Source organism: Microtus oregoni, unplaced genomic scaffold, assembly GCF_018167655.1.
Source record: "Microtus oregoni isolate MIOR12 unplaced genomic scaffold, Mior012 000119F_ref0000445, whole genome shotgun sequence".
NCBI classification, from domain to species: domain Eukaryota; kingdom Metazoa; phylum Chordata; class Mammalia; order Rodentia; family Cricetidae; genus Microtus; species Microtus oregoni.
Window position 1 is genome coordinate 933,936 of NW_024544748.1, and position 16,165 is coordinate 950,100.

General features: G+C 40.0%; 1 protein-coding gene across 2 annotated transcripts in view; it reads right to left on the reverse strand.

Moving 5' to 3' along the window:
- LOC121444290 (palmitoyltransferase ZDHHC15) overlaps positions 1–16,165 on the reverse strand; it is a 105,696-nt gene that overhangs the window by 34,389 nt on the left and 55,142 nt on the right. For both annotated transcript variants that reach the window (XM_041646112.1, XM_041646111.1), the window contains one exon: positions 672–741. In XM_041646112.1, coding sequence (XP_041502046.1) covers positions 672–741 — 70 coding nt within the window. The remainder of the gene's footprint in view (positions 1–671; positions 742–16,165) is intronic.

Consider the following 16,165-nt stretch of genomic DNA (forward strand, 5'->3'; position numbering starts at 1 on the left):
CTGTAAAGGTTGTCAAAGCCAAGTAAAATCTGAGAAATTTTCATAGATAAAATGACCTACAGAGTAGATGTGACTAGTTAATGTAATGGGATATGCTGAATGGAATCGTGGAACAGAAAAAGAATATTAGGGGGAAAGTGAAGATATCTAAAAAGTATATTCCAGTTATATAAGTCACCCAACAGAAACACTCACATACATACAAAATGACATCTGGACAAAGATGTTTATATAGCATTGGTTTGAATAGTAAAAGTAAATTACATAGAGTTTCAATAGTAGAACATTTTTATAATTAAGCTATATTACAATAGAATACAATGAAAAACAATGTCTTAATATTGGTTTATTAATCTTAGAAATGTATTATACTAATGGAACATATTAATAATAGGGGAAAGTAAGTGTTAGACATATGAGAACTCTCTTCACAATAAATCTATAAATGAAATCATTTACAATGAAATGTTTCTTTTGAAAATGCAGTATTATTTTTCTATCTTTAGACTAGAATGATTATCACCCCTGTGAAAGTGTTTGGCATGTGTTCATTATGTCTCAAAAGAAATGCTCTTATCTAGGCATGGTTACATGTTAGGATCAGTCATTTCGTTGTCTAGGCAACCATCAGTGGCCAGCATCAGCACAGAGAAAGTATAGTTGTCACTTACATAGCACAGACAGAACAGTGATGGCAGCGGTCTGGCTTGATTAGATGGCACCGGTCACAGAACCGCACAGCTATAGAAAATAGAAAGTGGTCAGTATGAGTTCAGGGTCAATATAAGATCCCACCATTTACTAGTTTGTGGTTATATCTTGTTACACACTGACTACAGATGGCCAAATGTATCTCAAGCTACTAAGTAAAATATAATAACAGCAAATTGTGGCATTTAAATTTTTTGTTTGTTGGACCAGTCTTAAGAGAACTTTTAAGGGATGAAAGAAGGGGGAAAAGTTTCATCTTTGGATAAGTGACAAAAAGTTTTGTATTGTAAACTAACTACTATCAACTGTTTTATGATTTGGGAACTCATTTAGTCTGTTTATTTCAACTTTCCTCCCTGAAAATAAGAATTTGTCTCCTATTTCCAGAGGTTAGATTGTATAAGATAGATACAATTCCTACAGCATGATAAAGAATGTGGTTCTCAAAATAACAATTTGGAGAACAAAAGAGACATTTTATCTAGGACAATTTGTTGAACTCCCCATTTTGCAGATAAAGAAATGGAAACCCGTGCCACATAAATTGCCATGATCAAGGCCATGTCACAGCAAATGAATGGCAGGGCTCTAATCTATGCAGTTCTTCTGACTTCTTAGTTTTGGGTTCTATTCATACACACACACACACACATACATACACACACGACTCCCTAAGTGATGGAATGTTATGGAAGTGCAAAATAAACCCTTTCCTCTCCAGATATATATATATATATATATATATATATATATATATATGCACATTGTTTGTGTGTATTTATGAATCTTCTTCCTTCCTTCCTTCCTTCCTTCCTTCCTTCCTTCCTTCCTTCCTTCCTTCCTTCCTTCCTAATAAAGGCATTTATTATTTTTTTCTCAGTTTTCTCCACATTTACTGTTAGATTGTTGCTATGTATAATTGCACAATGCTGTTATTTTTGTCTAAAACCTGAAGGTACAGATAATTTGAGAAATATAACAATTCTATCTAAAGTGTACATTGGACACATATAAACGAGTTAACACAATAGGCTGCAAATTCAGCAGAGCCCCGTGTTCATTTCTGCTAATGAGTGTTTGTGTGCATGTGTATGAGAGGGGGGAGGGAGGGAGGGAGGAAGGGAGGATGGGAGGAAACGACAGGGAGAGAACGAGCATATCATGTCTTAATATATGCCTGCAATAGTTCTGTAATTGATCATCTGCCCTTCATTGTTGCTGCCATACAGTACTTAATATACAGAGCTGCTAGATGATTTATTAAAAAGTAAATCAAACATATTATTATCCACTTGACATTCAGTGAATTTCCAACATGCTAGGAATAAAATCCAAATTCTGTATCAGAGCTTGGGGCCTCTGCCTAACTTTTCAAATGTCCTTTGTACCACTGTCTATTCTCTATGCTCCAGTGTCATTGACTACCTCTCTGTCCTTCTAAAACTGCAACCTTTTGCCTATCTCGTGGCCTTTACAGTTCTTTATGTCCTTAGTGATCATCTCTCTATGCTCTTTGATCAATGGCTTGATGGCTAGTTTTTTCATAAGACAAACACTTTATTTTTCTTTTTTTAGAAAAGAAAATAAACTATCTTTTTTCATTTTATTTACCAAACCCAGTTCCCACTCCTTTCCCTCCACCTAGGCCCACACTCCCCATCCACTCCTCAGAGAAGGTAAGGCACATTGCTTTGGGGAAGGTCTAAGGCCCTCCCTAGGTTGACCAAGGTATCCATCCAAAGAGAATAGGATACCAAAAAGCCAGTACAAGCAGTAGGGATAAATCCTGGTCACTGTCAGTGGCCCTGCAGTCTGCTCCAGCCATGCAACTGTCAACCACATTCAGAGGGACTAGTTTGGACCTATGCTGGTTCCTTCCCTGTCTGGCTGGAGTTGGTGAATGGTGTGGGAGAATTGTCTGTATTCTGTCAATCATATTTTAAATAAATGCTGATTGGCCAGGCAGAAGTATAGGTGGGTCAACCAGACAGGAAGTAGAGGTGGGACAATGAGAACAGGAGAATTCTAGGAAGGAGGAAGCCCATTCCTCCTTCTCCTGCCCAAACCACCTAAGAAGCAGGATGTGATCTACCCCACTGAAAAAGTTACTGAGCCATGTGGCTAACATAGATAAGAACAATGGGTTGATGTAAGTTACAAGAGTTAATAAGAAGAAGCCTGAGCTAATGGGCCAATCAGTTTATAATTAATGCAGACTCTCTGTGTGATTTTCTTTGGGGCTTACCAGCTGTGGGAACTGGACAAGACAGAAACCCAAACAAGCCCAGCCCTCGTGTTACAGGTGAACTTTCATTAGCTCAGGAGAGCTAATTAGTGGGAGAGCGTTAGATTGATGACTAGTTTTATTTGACAACTTAGTTGGTCTGCTGGTTAGTTTCTGCCAGCTTGATACAAATAGGAATCAACTGGAAGAGGGAACCTGAACTGAAGAATTACTTCCATCAGATTGGCCTGTGGGCATGTCTGTGGAGTATTTCTTGATTGATGATGGATGCATTAGAGCCCAGCTATCTGTAGATAGTGCCATCCTTGGGCAAGTGGTCCTGGGTTATAAAGAAAATTAGCTGAGCAAGCCATGGAGAACAATCCAGTGAGCAGCATTCCTCCAGGGTCTCTGCCTCTGTTCCTGCTTTGAGTTTGTGCTTTCTTTCCTCGATGATGAAATGATATTTGTAGTGTAAGATGAAATCAACCCTTTCCTCTTTAAGTTGCCTCTGTGCAATGTTTTATCTTAGCAACAGTGAAAACAGCTGGGTGTTTCTGCTTGTTCCTGGTGTTTGCATTCCTGCTGTGAGTCACTGCCTTGACTCCCTAAGTGATGGAATGTTACCTAGAAGTGTAAGATGAAACCCTTTCCTTTCCAGGTAGCTTTTGGTCAGTGTTTTATCACAGCAACAGAGAAATTAACCAAGACAATTGGATACCCACTATGTGGATATGTTTTATATCTGTATGTTAATGGGGATGTTTCCAGAGGAAATGGCCTTTGAATTGGTAGACTCAGGAAAGCAGATCATCTGCAGTGTGGGTTGGCTTCCTTCAACCGGAAGAGGAATTTAATAGAAAAAAAAAGGGTCTGAGAAAGGGAGAATCTGCTCTCTTCCTGCCTGCATTAGTGGGGACATTAAGCTTCTTCTCTTTGACTAGATCTTACGCAATTTGGATTCCTTTTCTCCAGGTCTTCAGAAATGAACTGAAAATTGCACCATCAATCCTCTGATACTCAAGGTTTTGAATTTAGCCTAGAATGTACTATCTTGGTTTTCCTTAGGCTTAGGCCTTTTACCTCAAATTGGAGTTATACCACTACCTTTTTGGGGGACTGCAGCTTTCATATGTTCATAGTGGGAGTTTTCAGCTTTTGTCATTGCCTGAACTAAAATACTAAATTTTCATAATAAATTATCTGTATATCTATCTATCTATCTATCTATCCATCCATCTATCATCTAGTCATCTCTCTACCTTATCTAATCTACTGGTTATCTTTCTTCAGAGTGCCAGTAATATAGCTTTTGGTACTGAAATTGAGTCTAGAGAAAAAATTTAAATGATGTTTTTGAATCTGTCTCCAGTTTGACTTTCTGAACATGGGTTGCTTGTGTTATTCAAATTAAATTTTTAAAAGTTGATTTAATTAAATTAAACTAATTACTACACTTCAGTAGTAAAGAGCATACTGGTAATCCATGCCATGCTCTAGCAGGACAGTGTGTAAAGTATCTCCAATAAATGCTATCAATAACCACAAGAAGCAAGGAGATAGATGACTGTATATTTGTTTTGGAACATTTGAAGAAAACTAACAAAATAATGAGGTTGGCTTGTTGTTCCTAACAGTGCTGGAAAAGTAATAAAAGAAAAGAATGAGATATGGGTTTCAAATTTCCTGCACAAGAACTGTGTAAATGACTGTAAGCGACTGTGCTTCTCCTGAAGGAGATGCTTATCTCAAAGCCACAGGACAGGCATCAGTGAAAATCAAATACAGAATTTCATCTTGAAACCACTTAAATTACAATGCAAGTTGAACTCCTGGTCTTGTAGGATGTTTACTGTTAAACTGGGGGCACTGACTGTGGAACAGTAGGACTCTGTAAGAAGACCCAGTAAAGCCAGGGATATCAAGATTCTGTTGACTGCTTCTTACCAGAGGAAGATGTCTCCCTATTACCAGTGGAAACCAGCATCTTCATTATCAATGGCATTAGCTTTTCCATCCCTGAATGAAGGGGTGTGCCAGGAAACTGTGGCCACCATACAATACAATGCTGATTCTCTCCAGGACCCTCTCTTCTCTGACTCTAGATCTACAATTAGACCAAAGGATCAGCATGCACATAAAGGTGATGTGCACAGTATGACCCATGAGGATGTACAGTATATTTGAAAAGAACTACTCGAGTTTTATAATATAAACATATAAATCCAGAGAAAATGTGTGGGAGCAGATATTAAGAATATAGGGCAATTCTGGAAGGAATATTGAATTAGATTAAATATGAATTTAATACAGTATAAACCTTAGCAAGTAGCCTGGCTCTTGAAAAGTTCCAAGGAGTCCATAGGGATGACCTCAGCTAGGACCCTGGGCATTAGACAAGACGGTGCCTTAACTGGCCTTACCCTATAGTCAGACTGATAAATATTTTTTTTTTTTTTTTTAGTTTTTCGAGACAGGGTTTCTCTGTAGCTTTGGAGCCTGTCCTGGCACTAGCTCTTGTAGACCAGGCTGGCCTCGAACTCACAGAGATCCGCCTGCCTCTGCCTCCCAAGTGCTGGGATTAAAGGCGTGCACCACCACCGCCCGGCTGGACTGATAAATATTTTAAATATCACCATGGAACCTTCTCCCAGCAACTGATGGAGGCAGAGGCAGAGACCCATAGCAGAGCCCTGGGCTGAGCTCCCAAAGTCCAGTTGAAGAATTGGAAGAGTGAGAATATGAGCAAAGAGGTCAGGAACATGATGGTTGGCACACCCACTGAAACAGCTTACCTGAGCTAATGGGAGCTCACCAACTTTGGTCAGACAAAGAAGGAACCAGCATAGGACCAAGCTACACTGTGGGTGACAGTTGTATGGCTGGGGCTGACTGCAGAGCCACTAGAAGTGGCACCAGGATTTATCCCTACTACTTGTACTAGCTTTTTGGGAACCCATTCTCTTTGGATGATACCTTGCTCAGCCTATATATAGTAGGGAAGACCTTGGACCTTTCCCAAAACAATGTGCCTTATCCTCTCTGTGGAGTGGATGGGGGCGGGGGTATATGGAAGAAATGGGAAGGGGAACTTGAATTAGTGTGTATGTTGAAAGGAGATAGTTTGTTTTCTTTTTTAAAAAATTAAAAAACAAAAAGTAAAAAAAAAAAGTATAAGTTGAGATTCTGCATTAAGGTTGAAGATTAGGGAAGTTAAGTATTACACATTCTTGCTTCCGTGTGGAAGCAAAAAATGGTCCATAGATGAAGAATGTAGAATAGTGGTCACTAGAAGTGAGGAATAGTTGTAGGGAGCAGGATACAAGAAGTGCATAGTTACTTTTCTATTTCTTTGATGAAATGCTATGATCAATGCAACTTACTGAAATGTTTATTTAGGCTTATGGTTCCAGAAGCTTAGAGCCCATGATGTTGGAACAAAGGCATATATTTTGAAGCACTATATTGAAGCAGAGAAAACAAGCTTGAAATTGTGTGAGTCTTTACACTCTCAAAGTCTGCCTCCAGGGATGCACTTCCTCCAACAAGGACATATCTCTTAAGCCTTCCAAAACAGCACTACCAACTGGAGATCAAGTATCCAAATGCATAAGACTGTAGAGGATACCTTATTCAAACCACCACAAAAGGGTGAATAATGAGCATCAAAATACAGTCACAATAGGAGGAATAATTTCTAATGTTCTACAGCAGAAGAGGGTTACAGTAATTTATTATGTATTTCATAAAGAATGAAGAAAAGAACCAAAAGTTTCCCAATGCACAAAAATGATAAATATTTAAGAAGAAAATTCTAGTTACTCTGATTTAGTATTGCACACTGTATATTTGTTCCAAATACCACATTGTATCCCATAAATATGACCAATTAGTCTCTCTTGATAATAAAAAGAATAAGACATGTTAGAAATTAAACAAAATATATCTCTGAGTAAAATTTACCACATATGCATCTAGTTCAAATCCTCTGTTTTTATCATATTTTCTATACTACTACTTAAAATTATCAAGTTTTCTATGTGGTTTTGATAAAAATTTCCACACCCAACCAATGTCTCTACCTACCCATAATCTAGCCAGCTGAGTTCATCTGATCCATTCCTCCACATACTCCAACCACCAAATGAAGCTTGAGTCCCACACCTAGTAGCCAATCTGGCTTGTGCCATCCCCAACCTCCAGGCTCTGGCCAGGATCTGTCTCATCTACTACGAACCTACAAACCCTTTATGTACCCATCTAGTATTTCCTCCCAGCCAGGCCCTGCAAAATATGCAGCAGGGTCTAGACAGGTGAGTTTACCTGATCCTCCCCACATCCCCAGATCTAGTCTAGGCCCCACATCCAGTGTCTAGGCCTATTTATGACAGTCCTGATCTGTAGTGGCGTAAATGAATGCAGACAGATTGTAAAAAAATATACAGCTTTAATGGGGATTTAGATTTACAGAACCACCCTCCCGCATAGACCAGGAAAGCAGAAGGGGGCGGCTGGGCGCACGCCCAGCAGATTTATAGGTAAACATTAGCCTGAGTTTAACCCTACACTGATCTACAAACCATAGGCCTCAAGAACTACATGCAGCCTCTCTTCCCAGTCATGTGCTTCAATCTTCTGCCAGTCAGGTGAATCTACCTGATCACTCCCTCCAAATACCCTTCTCAAATCCCTAGAATAGATGAGGGAGAAGAATCCAAAGTCAACAGCATAGAAAGATCTTCAATAAGGTCATAGAAGAAAAATTCCTGAAACAAAAAAAAAACCCAAACCAAACATATTCATACAGATACAAGAAGTACACAGAACACCAAATTAAGAAGACCAGAAAGAATATCCCCATGGCATAACATAATTAAAATGATGTGGGAGTCCCCTCTGTGTGCTATGATTACCATTAATGAATAAAGAAACTGCCTTGGTCTATTGATAGGGCAGAACTTAGGTAGGCAGGAAGGACTGGACTGAATGCTGGGAGAAAGAAGGGCAAAGTCAGAAAGGCGCCATGGGTCTGCCACTGGAGATAGACATGCTAAAGCTTTGCTGGTAGGCCATGACCTTGTGGTGATAATACAGATTAATAGAAATGGGTTAAGATATAAGAGTTAGCCAATAACAAGCTAGAGCTAATGTGCCAAGCAGTGATTTAATTAATTTAGTTTCTGTGTGGTTATTTTGGGGCTAAGATAGCCGGGCAGCCGGGACAAACAAGCAGTCTCCCTGAAACAATTGGCGCCCATGTGGCCAACTAAATCCACATAAAACCTGAGAGGGCTTGAAAAGGAATTTTAGATAAAAAAAAAAATAGAGTTTAACACAGCTTACTGCTGTTTGCTGGTGGCAGGCTGCAGCTCCATAAAGAGAGGTTTTCCTGATTCAGCCCTAGCAGAAAAAATGCCACGTGGTTTTAAAATGTGGCTTCCTGAGCCATGCTGCCAGCACAAACTCTGGCTATGGAGCATTTGAATGGCATTTGTGGGCTCGGGTGTTTGTGTCCCCAACTCAGGGTAGGGAGGAAAGTAGCTGAGACCATGGCCACGGCTTGGTGTTCCCTGCCTGAGTAGGCAGTGGGATCAGGTCTACTAGGCTTACATAGGTAGGAGGGCATGGCAGATTCCTGCTGCCATACACAGAGATGTTTCCAGGCTGCACAATGCTCTGCATGGCAGATTTGGCTGTTACTCAGATAAAAAGGGTTTATGTGCTGTATGCTCATTCTCGGGGTTGGACTGCTGAGTGTGGCTCCTGCCTGGTTGCCCCAGAGCTGACAGTGGTGATGCTTCCACCATTTTAAAACTAGAGAGAGGCGGAGCCAGCATGCAGAGCAGCTGCAATCAAGCTGCTTAGCATTTTAAAAGCTCTTAAAGACAGTAGAGAATCACAGATAATGCAATAAGGACAGATTCAGACATAAAAGAGCTCTAAATGGGTCACAGTGTTGGATAAATGCATGCAGGCTTGGGAGAGAGAAGAAAAAGAGTATAGAGATTTATAAAAAGAAGTAAATGGTTTATAAAAAAAACCAAAGTCTTTGAAGAGACAGACTACAGATAGTCATAGATTAAAAGGATTAAAAAAATAAGCCTCATAAAAATGGAAAATTCACAGTCTGGATTATGTATATTATTGTGTTATCTTTGAATTTTTTGACTGTGAATGAGCTAAGTACAGAGAGACATATCATTGCATGGGCTGCTAATCTAAACCAATGTGTATATTTTAAAGGTATCTTGACTTCAGAATTTGGTTCTAAGGATATGTTGCTTTGGAAAAGAGATTCTTATTTTGTTTCCACAGAAGATGAGAACCTATGGATTGCTTCCAGACCAACATGGTTTGATGAAACAAGATATCCTGAAAGGTTGCTGTGAAAACATCCACAAAGAAAAAATTTCACCAAATACACAGTAAGAAGCAGCTTGGAGAGAAATAACTACACCCATATTCCCAAATATTGTTTATAAATGCCTGTTTACATATAAAGGGGATATGCTATAGAGATGGATACTTTGCATTGGTATGGATCTTGGTTTATTTATATAAGTTTAATGTGAATTTTGTTATATGTATAATTGTGCTCTTGATTAAGGTATTGTGTTTGTATAGCTCATTTAAAACTGTAATGTATAATTAAGAAATATAGGTTAATATATAATCATCTAAAATATTCAAGCTTGTAGTCATGTTAGGTAGATTTTTCTCAATGTATAGAGATACATTTCAGTTAGATAGGTATTCTTCAAATCTTTCAGAGACTTTCAGAATATGGCATTTTAAATGTTTTAATAACTTAGGACTTTCATGACAATGAGACACATCTGCTTCAGGCAGCACTAGCTACTTCAAGAGGAAGATGGGCATTGAAGAGGCTCCTTATGGAGTTTGCTAGCCATTTGGACAAGAAACTGCTCTTGCCTGAACTGTTTGACTGGACATGCGGGACCCGCAGACAAATGACTGCTAAACTTGTCTAAAGGTGAGATGGTTCTTTGGGGTTCCTACTTCATAAAAGACTCTACTAGACATTCTGCAGGATACAAAAAAAAGTGACTGGCAGCTGGGCTCTCTGCAGGGCCTCTCCTCCCTGCATACCGCCTCTTTCTTCCTAGCCCACCCAGCTTCCATCCAGAACCCTCCCCACTTCGGCCCCACCGCCCTCTTTCGGCACATAACATCACCCAGCCCAGCCTGTCTGGGCACTGGGTCCGAATCCTCGGGGCACCCAAGCGGGTGGAAGTTCCTTTGCTTCTATGGCCTGCCTGCACCAAGCAGGGTAGGCGCTTTGTTTGCGAGCTGCCCCATCAGCACGGAGGCCTGATCTCTCGGCGCAAGGAGAGCCAGCGTTGGGGTGAGTTTCTGGCCCTGCCCGGCGCCAGCCTGGGACAGGGAGCTCAGAGATTCCTTGGCCCCCTATCCTTCTTGAGCTCTCTGCAGGGCCTTTACTCTCGGCATACCGCCTCTTTCTTCCTAGCCCACCCAGCTTCCATCCAGAACCCTCCCCACTTCGGCCCCACCGCCCTCTTTCGGCACATAACATCACCCAGCCCAGCCTGTCTGGGCACTGGGTCCGAATCCTCGGGGCACCAAGTGGGTGGGAGTTCCTTTGCTTCTATGGCCTGCCTGCACCAAGCAGGATAGGCGCTTGGTTTGCAAGCTGCCCCATCAGCACGGAGGCCTGATCTCTCGGCGCCAGGAGAGCCAGCGTTGGGGAGAGCCAGCGTTGGGGCACCAAGAGAGCCAGCGTTGGAGAGAGCCAACATTGGGGAGAGCCAGCGTTGGGTGGGCAAGGAGACCTGATCCAGTAAAAGAAGATCCATAAGGGAGCATTTGGAAGAAGAGATGGGCAGACGCCAAGGCAAGAATTCGCACAACAAGCTGAAAAGCAACATGAAGCCACCAGAAACCAGCGACCTCGCAACGGGAGGACATGAACACCTAAATCAAGAAGAAGTAGAAAAGATTGACTTCATGAAAGTGATTGACGCCCTTAAACAGCATGTAAAAAACGCCCTTATAGAAATGGATGAGAAATATAACAGAAAGTTTAAAGAATTGAATAAATCAGTGAATGATACCCTAGAAAACCAAGGAAAAACAATCAAACAGATAATGGAAACAGTTCAAGACTTGAAAACTGAAATGGAGGCAAAGAAGAAAACACAAACAGAGGGCCGGCTGGACATAGAAAATTTAAGTAAACAAACAGAGTCTACAGAAACAAGCATAACCAAAAGAATACAGGAGTTACAAGAAAGAATCTCAGATTCTGAAGATACCATAGAGAAAATAAACACACTGATCAAATAAAACAGCAAGTCCAACAAATTCTCATCACAAAACATTCAGGAAATATGGGACACAATAAAAAGACCAAACCTAAGAATAATAGGAGTAGAAGAAGGAGAAGAAGTGCAGCTCAATGGTCCAGAAAATATATTTAATAAAATTATAGAAGAAAACTTTGCCAACCTAAAGAAAGATATACCTATGAAGGTTCAAGAAGCATACAGAACACCGAATAGGCTGCATCAAAAAAAACATCCCCTCGCCATATAATTATCAAAACACAAAGCATACAGAATAAGGAAAGAATATTAAGAGCTGCAAAGGAAAAAGGCCAAATTACTTATAAAGGTAAACCTATCAGACTTACACCTGACTTCTCCATGGAAACCATGAAAGCCAGAAGGTCCTGAATAGATGTACTGCAGAAACTGAGAGACCATGGATGCAAGCCCAGATTACTATACCCAGCCACGCTTTTGTTCACTATAAATGGAGAAAATAAAATTTTCCAGGATAAAAACAAATTTAAACAATACACAGCCACAAATCCAGCTTTACAGAAAGTAACAGAAGGAAAATCACTAACCAAGGAGTCCAACAATGACCACAATAACTCAGACATCTAGAGACCCTTCACCAACACAAATCAAAGAAGGGAAACACACAAACTCTACGACTAAAAAAGTGACCAGAGTTAACAACCACTGGTCATTAATATCACTTAATGTCAATGGACTCAACTCACCTATAAAAAGGAACAGGCTAAGAGATTGGATACGAAAACAGGATCCAACATTCTGCTGTTTACAAGAAACACACCTCAACCACAAAGACAGGCACCTATTCAGAGTAAAGGGCTGGGAAAAGGCTTATCAAGCAAATGGACCTAAGAAATAAGCAGATGTGGCCATACTAATCTCTAACAAAGTTGACTTCAAACTTAAATCAATCAGAAGAGATGGAGAGGGGCATTTTATACTCATAACAGGAACAGTTCATCAGGATGAAGTCTCAATTCTGAATATCTATGCCCCTAATATAAAAGCACAAACGTACATAAAAGAAACACTGCTAAAACTCAAGGCAGCCATCAAACCGCACAAACTAATAGTAGGAGACTTCAACACTCCTCTCTCACCAATGGACAGGTCAATCAGACAGAAACCTAACAGAGAAATAAGAGAATTAATGGAGGTAATGAATCAAATGGACTTAAGAGACATCTATAGAACATTTCACCCAAATAGGAAAGAATATACCTTCTTCTCTGCAGCTCATGGAACTTTCTCAAAAATCGACCACATAGTCGGTAACAAAGCAAACATCCACAGTTACAAAAAAATATTAGTAACCACCTGTGTCTTATCAGATCACCATGGATTAAAGTTAGAATTCAACAACAAGGCTACCCCCAGAAAGCCTACAAATTCATGGAAACTGAACAGTCAACTACTGAACCATACCTGGATTAAGGAAGAAATAAAGAAAGGAATTAAAGTCTTCCTTGAATTCAATGAAAATAAAGAAACAACATACTCAAACATATGGGACACTATGAACGCAGTCCTAAGAGGAAAGTTCATAGCACTAAGTGCCCACTTAAAGAAAACAGAGAAAGCTCACATTGGAGACTTAACAGTCCACCTGAAAGCTCTAGAAAAAAAAAGAAGCAGACTCACCTAGGAGGAGTAGAAGACTGGAAATAATCAAACTGAGGGCTGAAATCAACAAAATAGAAACACTGAAAACAATATAAAGGATCAATGAAGCAAAAAGCTGGTTCCTGGAGAAAATCAACAAGATTGACAAACCCCTATACAAACTAATCAAACGGCAGAGAGCGAATTTGCAAATAAATAAGATCAGAAATGAAAAGGGGGACATAACCACAGACACAGAGGAAATTCAGAGAATCATTAGATCTTACTACAAAAGCCTATATGCCACAAAACTGGAAAATGTAAAGGAAATGGACACTTTTTTAGATAAATACCATATACCAAAGTTAAACCAGGACCAGGTGAACAATCTAAATAGACCTGTTAGTTGCGAAGAATTAGAAGAGGTTATCAAAAACCTCCCTACCAAAAAAAGCCCAGGACCAGATGGTTTCAATGCGGAATTCTACCAGAACTTCCAAGAAGACCTAATACCTATACTCCTTAATGTATTTCACAATATAGAAACAGAAGAGGCATTGCCAAATTCCTTTTATGAATCTACAGTTACTCTGATGCCAAAACCGCACAAAGACTCAACCAAGAAAGAGAATTATAGACCAATCTCACTCATGAACATCGATGCAAAAATCCTCAACAAAATACTGGCAAACCGAATCCAAGAACACATCAGAAAAATTATCCATTATGATCAAGTAGGCTTCATCCCAGGGATGCAGGGCTGGTTCAACATACGAAAATCTATCAATGTAATATATCATATAAATAAACTGAAAGAAAAAAATCATATGGTCATTTCATTAGATGCTGAAAAAGCATTTGACAAAATCCAACATCCCTTAATGATAAAAGTATTGGAGAGATTAGGGATACAAGGTTCATACCTAAATATAATAAAAGCTATATACAGCAAGCCGACAGCTAACATCAAATTAAACAGAGAGACACTCAAAGCCATCCCACTAAACTCAGGAACACGACAAGGCTGTCCACTCTCGTCATGCCTCTTCAATATAGTGCTTGAAGTTCTAGCAATAGCAATAAGACAACATAAGTGGATCAAGGGGATTCGAATTGGAAAGGAAGAAGTGAAACTTTCGTTATTTGCAGATGATATGATAGTGTACATAAGCGACCCCCAAAACTCCACCAAAGAACTTTTACAGCTGATAAACAGCTTTAGTAATGTGGCAGGATACAAGATCAACTCCAAAAAATCAGTCGCCCTCTTATACACAAAGGATATGGAAGCAGAGAGGGAAATCAGAGAAGCTTCACCTTTCACGATAGCCACAAACAGCATAAAATATGTTGGGGTTACTTAACCAAGGAAGTGAAAGATCTATTTGACAAGAACTTTAAGGCATTGAAGAAAGAAATTGAGGAGTATACCAGAAAATGGAAGGACCTCCCTTGCTCTGGGATTGGGAGGATCAATATAGAAAAATGGCAATTCTACCAAAGGCAATTTATAGATTCAATGCAATCCCCATCAAGGTCCCATCAAAATTCTTCACAGATCTTAAGAGGACAATAATCAACTTTATATGGAAAAACAAAAAAACCCAGGATAGCCAAAACAATCCTATACAATAAAGGATTGTCTGGAGGCATTACCATCCCTGACTTCAAACTCTATTACAGAGCTACAGTGATGAAAACAGTGTGGTACTGGCATAAAAACAGAGAAGTCGACCAATGGAATCGTATAGAAGACCCGAATTTTAACCCACAAACCTATGAACACCTCATTTTTGATAAAGGAGCCAAAAGTATACAATAGAAGAAAGAAAGCATCTTCAACAAATGGTGCTGGCATAACTGGATGTCAACCTGTAGAAGAATGAAAATAGACCCATATCTATCTCCATGCACAAAACTCAAGTCCAAATGGATTAAAGACCTCACTATCAGTCAGAATACATTGAACCTAATAGAAGAGAAAGTGGGAAATACCCTACAACAGATGGGCGCAGGAGATCGCTTCCTATGTGTAACCCCAACAGCACAGACATTAAGGGCAACATTGAATAAATGGGACCTACTAAAACTGAGAAGCTTCTGTAAAGCAAAGGACACTGTCACCAAGACAAAAAGGCAACCTACTGACTGGGAGAAGATCTTCACCAACCCCGCAACAGACAAAAGTCTGATCTCCAAAATATATAGAGAACTCAAGAAACTAGACTTTAAAATGATAATTAACCCAATTAAAAATGGGGTACTGAACTGAACAGAGAATTCTCCACTGAAGAAATTCAAATGGCCAGAAGACACTTAAGGTCATGCTCAACCTCCTAAGCAATCAGGGAAATGCAAATCAAAGCAACTTTGAGATACTATCTTACACCTGTCAGAATTGCTAAAATCAAAAACACCAATGATAGCCTTTGCTGGAGAGGCTGTGGAGGAAGCAGTACCCTCATCCATTGCTGGTGGGAATGCAATCTTGTGCAACCACTTTGGAAATCAGTGTTTCGATTTCTCAGGAAATTCGGGATTAACCTACCCCTGGACCCAGCAATACCACTCCTGGGAATATACCCAAGAGATGCCCTATCATATGACAAGAGCATTTGTTCAACCATGTTCATAGCAGTATTATTTGTAATAGCCAGAACCTGGAAACAACCTAGATGCCCCTCAATGGAAGAATGGATGAAGAAAGTGTGGAATATCTACACATTAGAGTACTACGTTGCGGTAAAAAAACAATGACTTCTTGAATTTTGCATGCAAATGGATGGAAATAGAAAACACTATTCTGAGTGAGGTATCCCAGACCCAAAAAGATGAACATGGGATGTACTCACTCATAATTGGTTTCTAGCCATAAATAAGGGTCACGGAGTCTACAATAGGTGATCCTAAAGAAGCTAAGTAAGAAGTTGAACCAAAGGAAAAACATATAGTTATCCTCTTGGTTATGGGAAGTAGACAAAATTGCCGGGGAGAAAATTGGGATCTTGGGGGTGGGGTGGGGTGGGGGTAAGGGGAGATGGGGAGAGAAAAGGGAGAAGGGGAGGATGGGGGCAACTTGGGGAAAAAGGAAGATTGGGATACAGGAAGGTAGGATAGGGGAGCACGGAAGCATAATTCTTAGTTAAGGGAGCCACCTTAGGGTTGGCAAGAGACTTGAACCTAGAGTGGCTCCCAGGAGCCCAAGCCAAGGTCCCCAGTTAGTTCCTTGGGCAGCTGAGGATAGGGAACCTGAAATGACCCTATCCTATAGCCTTACTGATGAGTA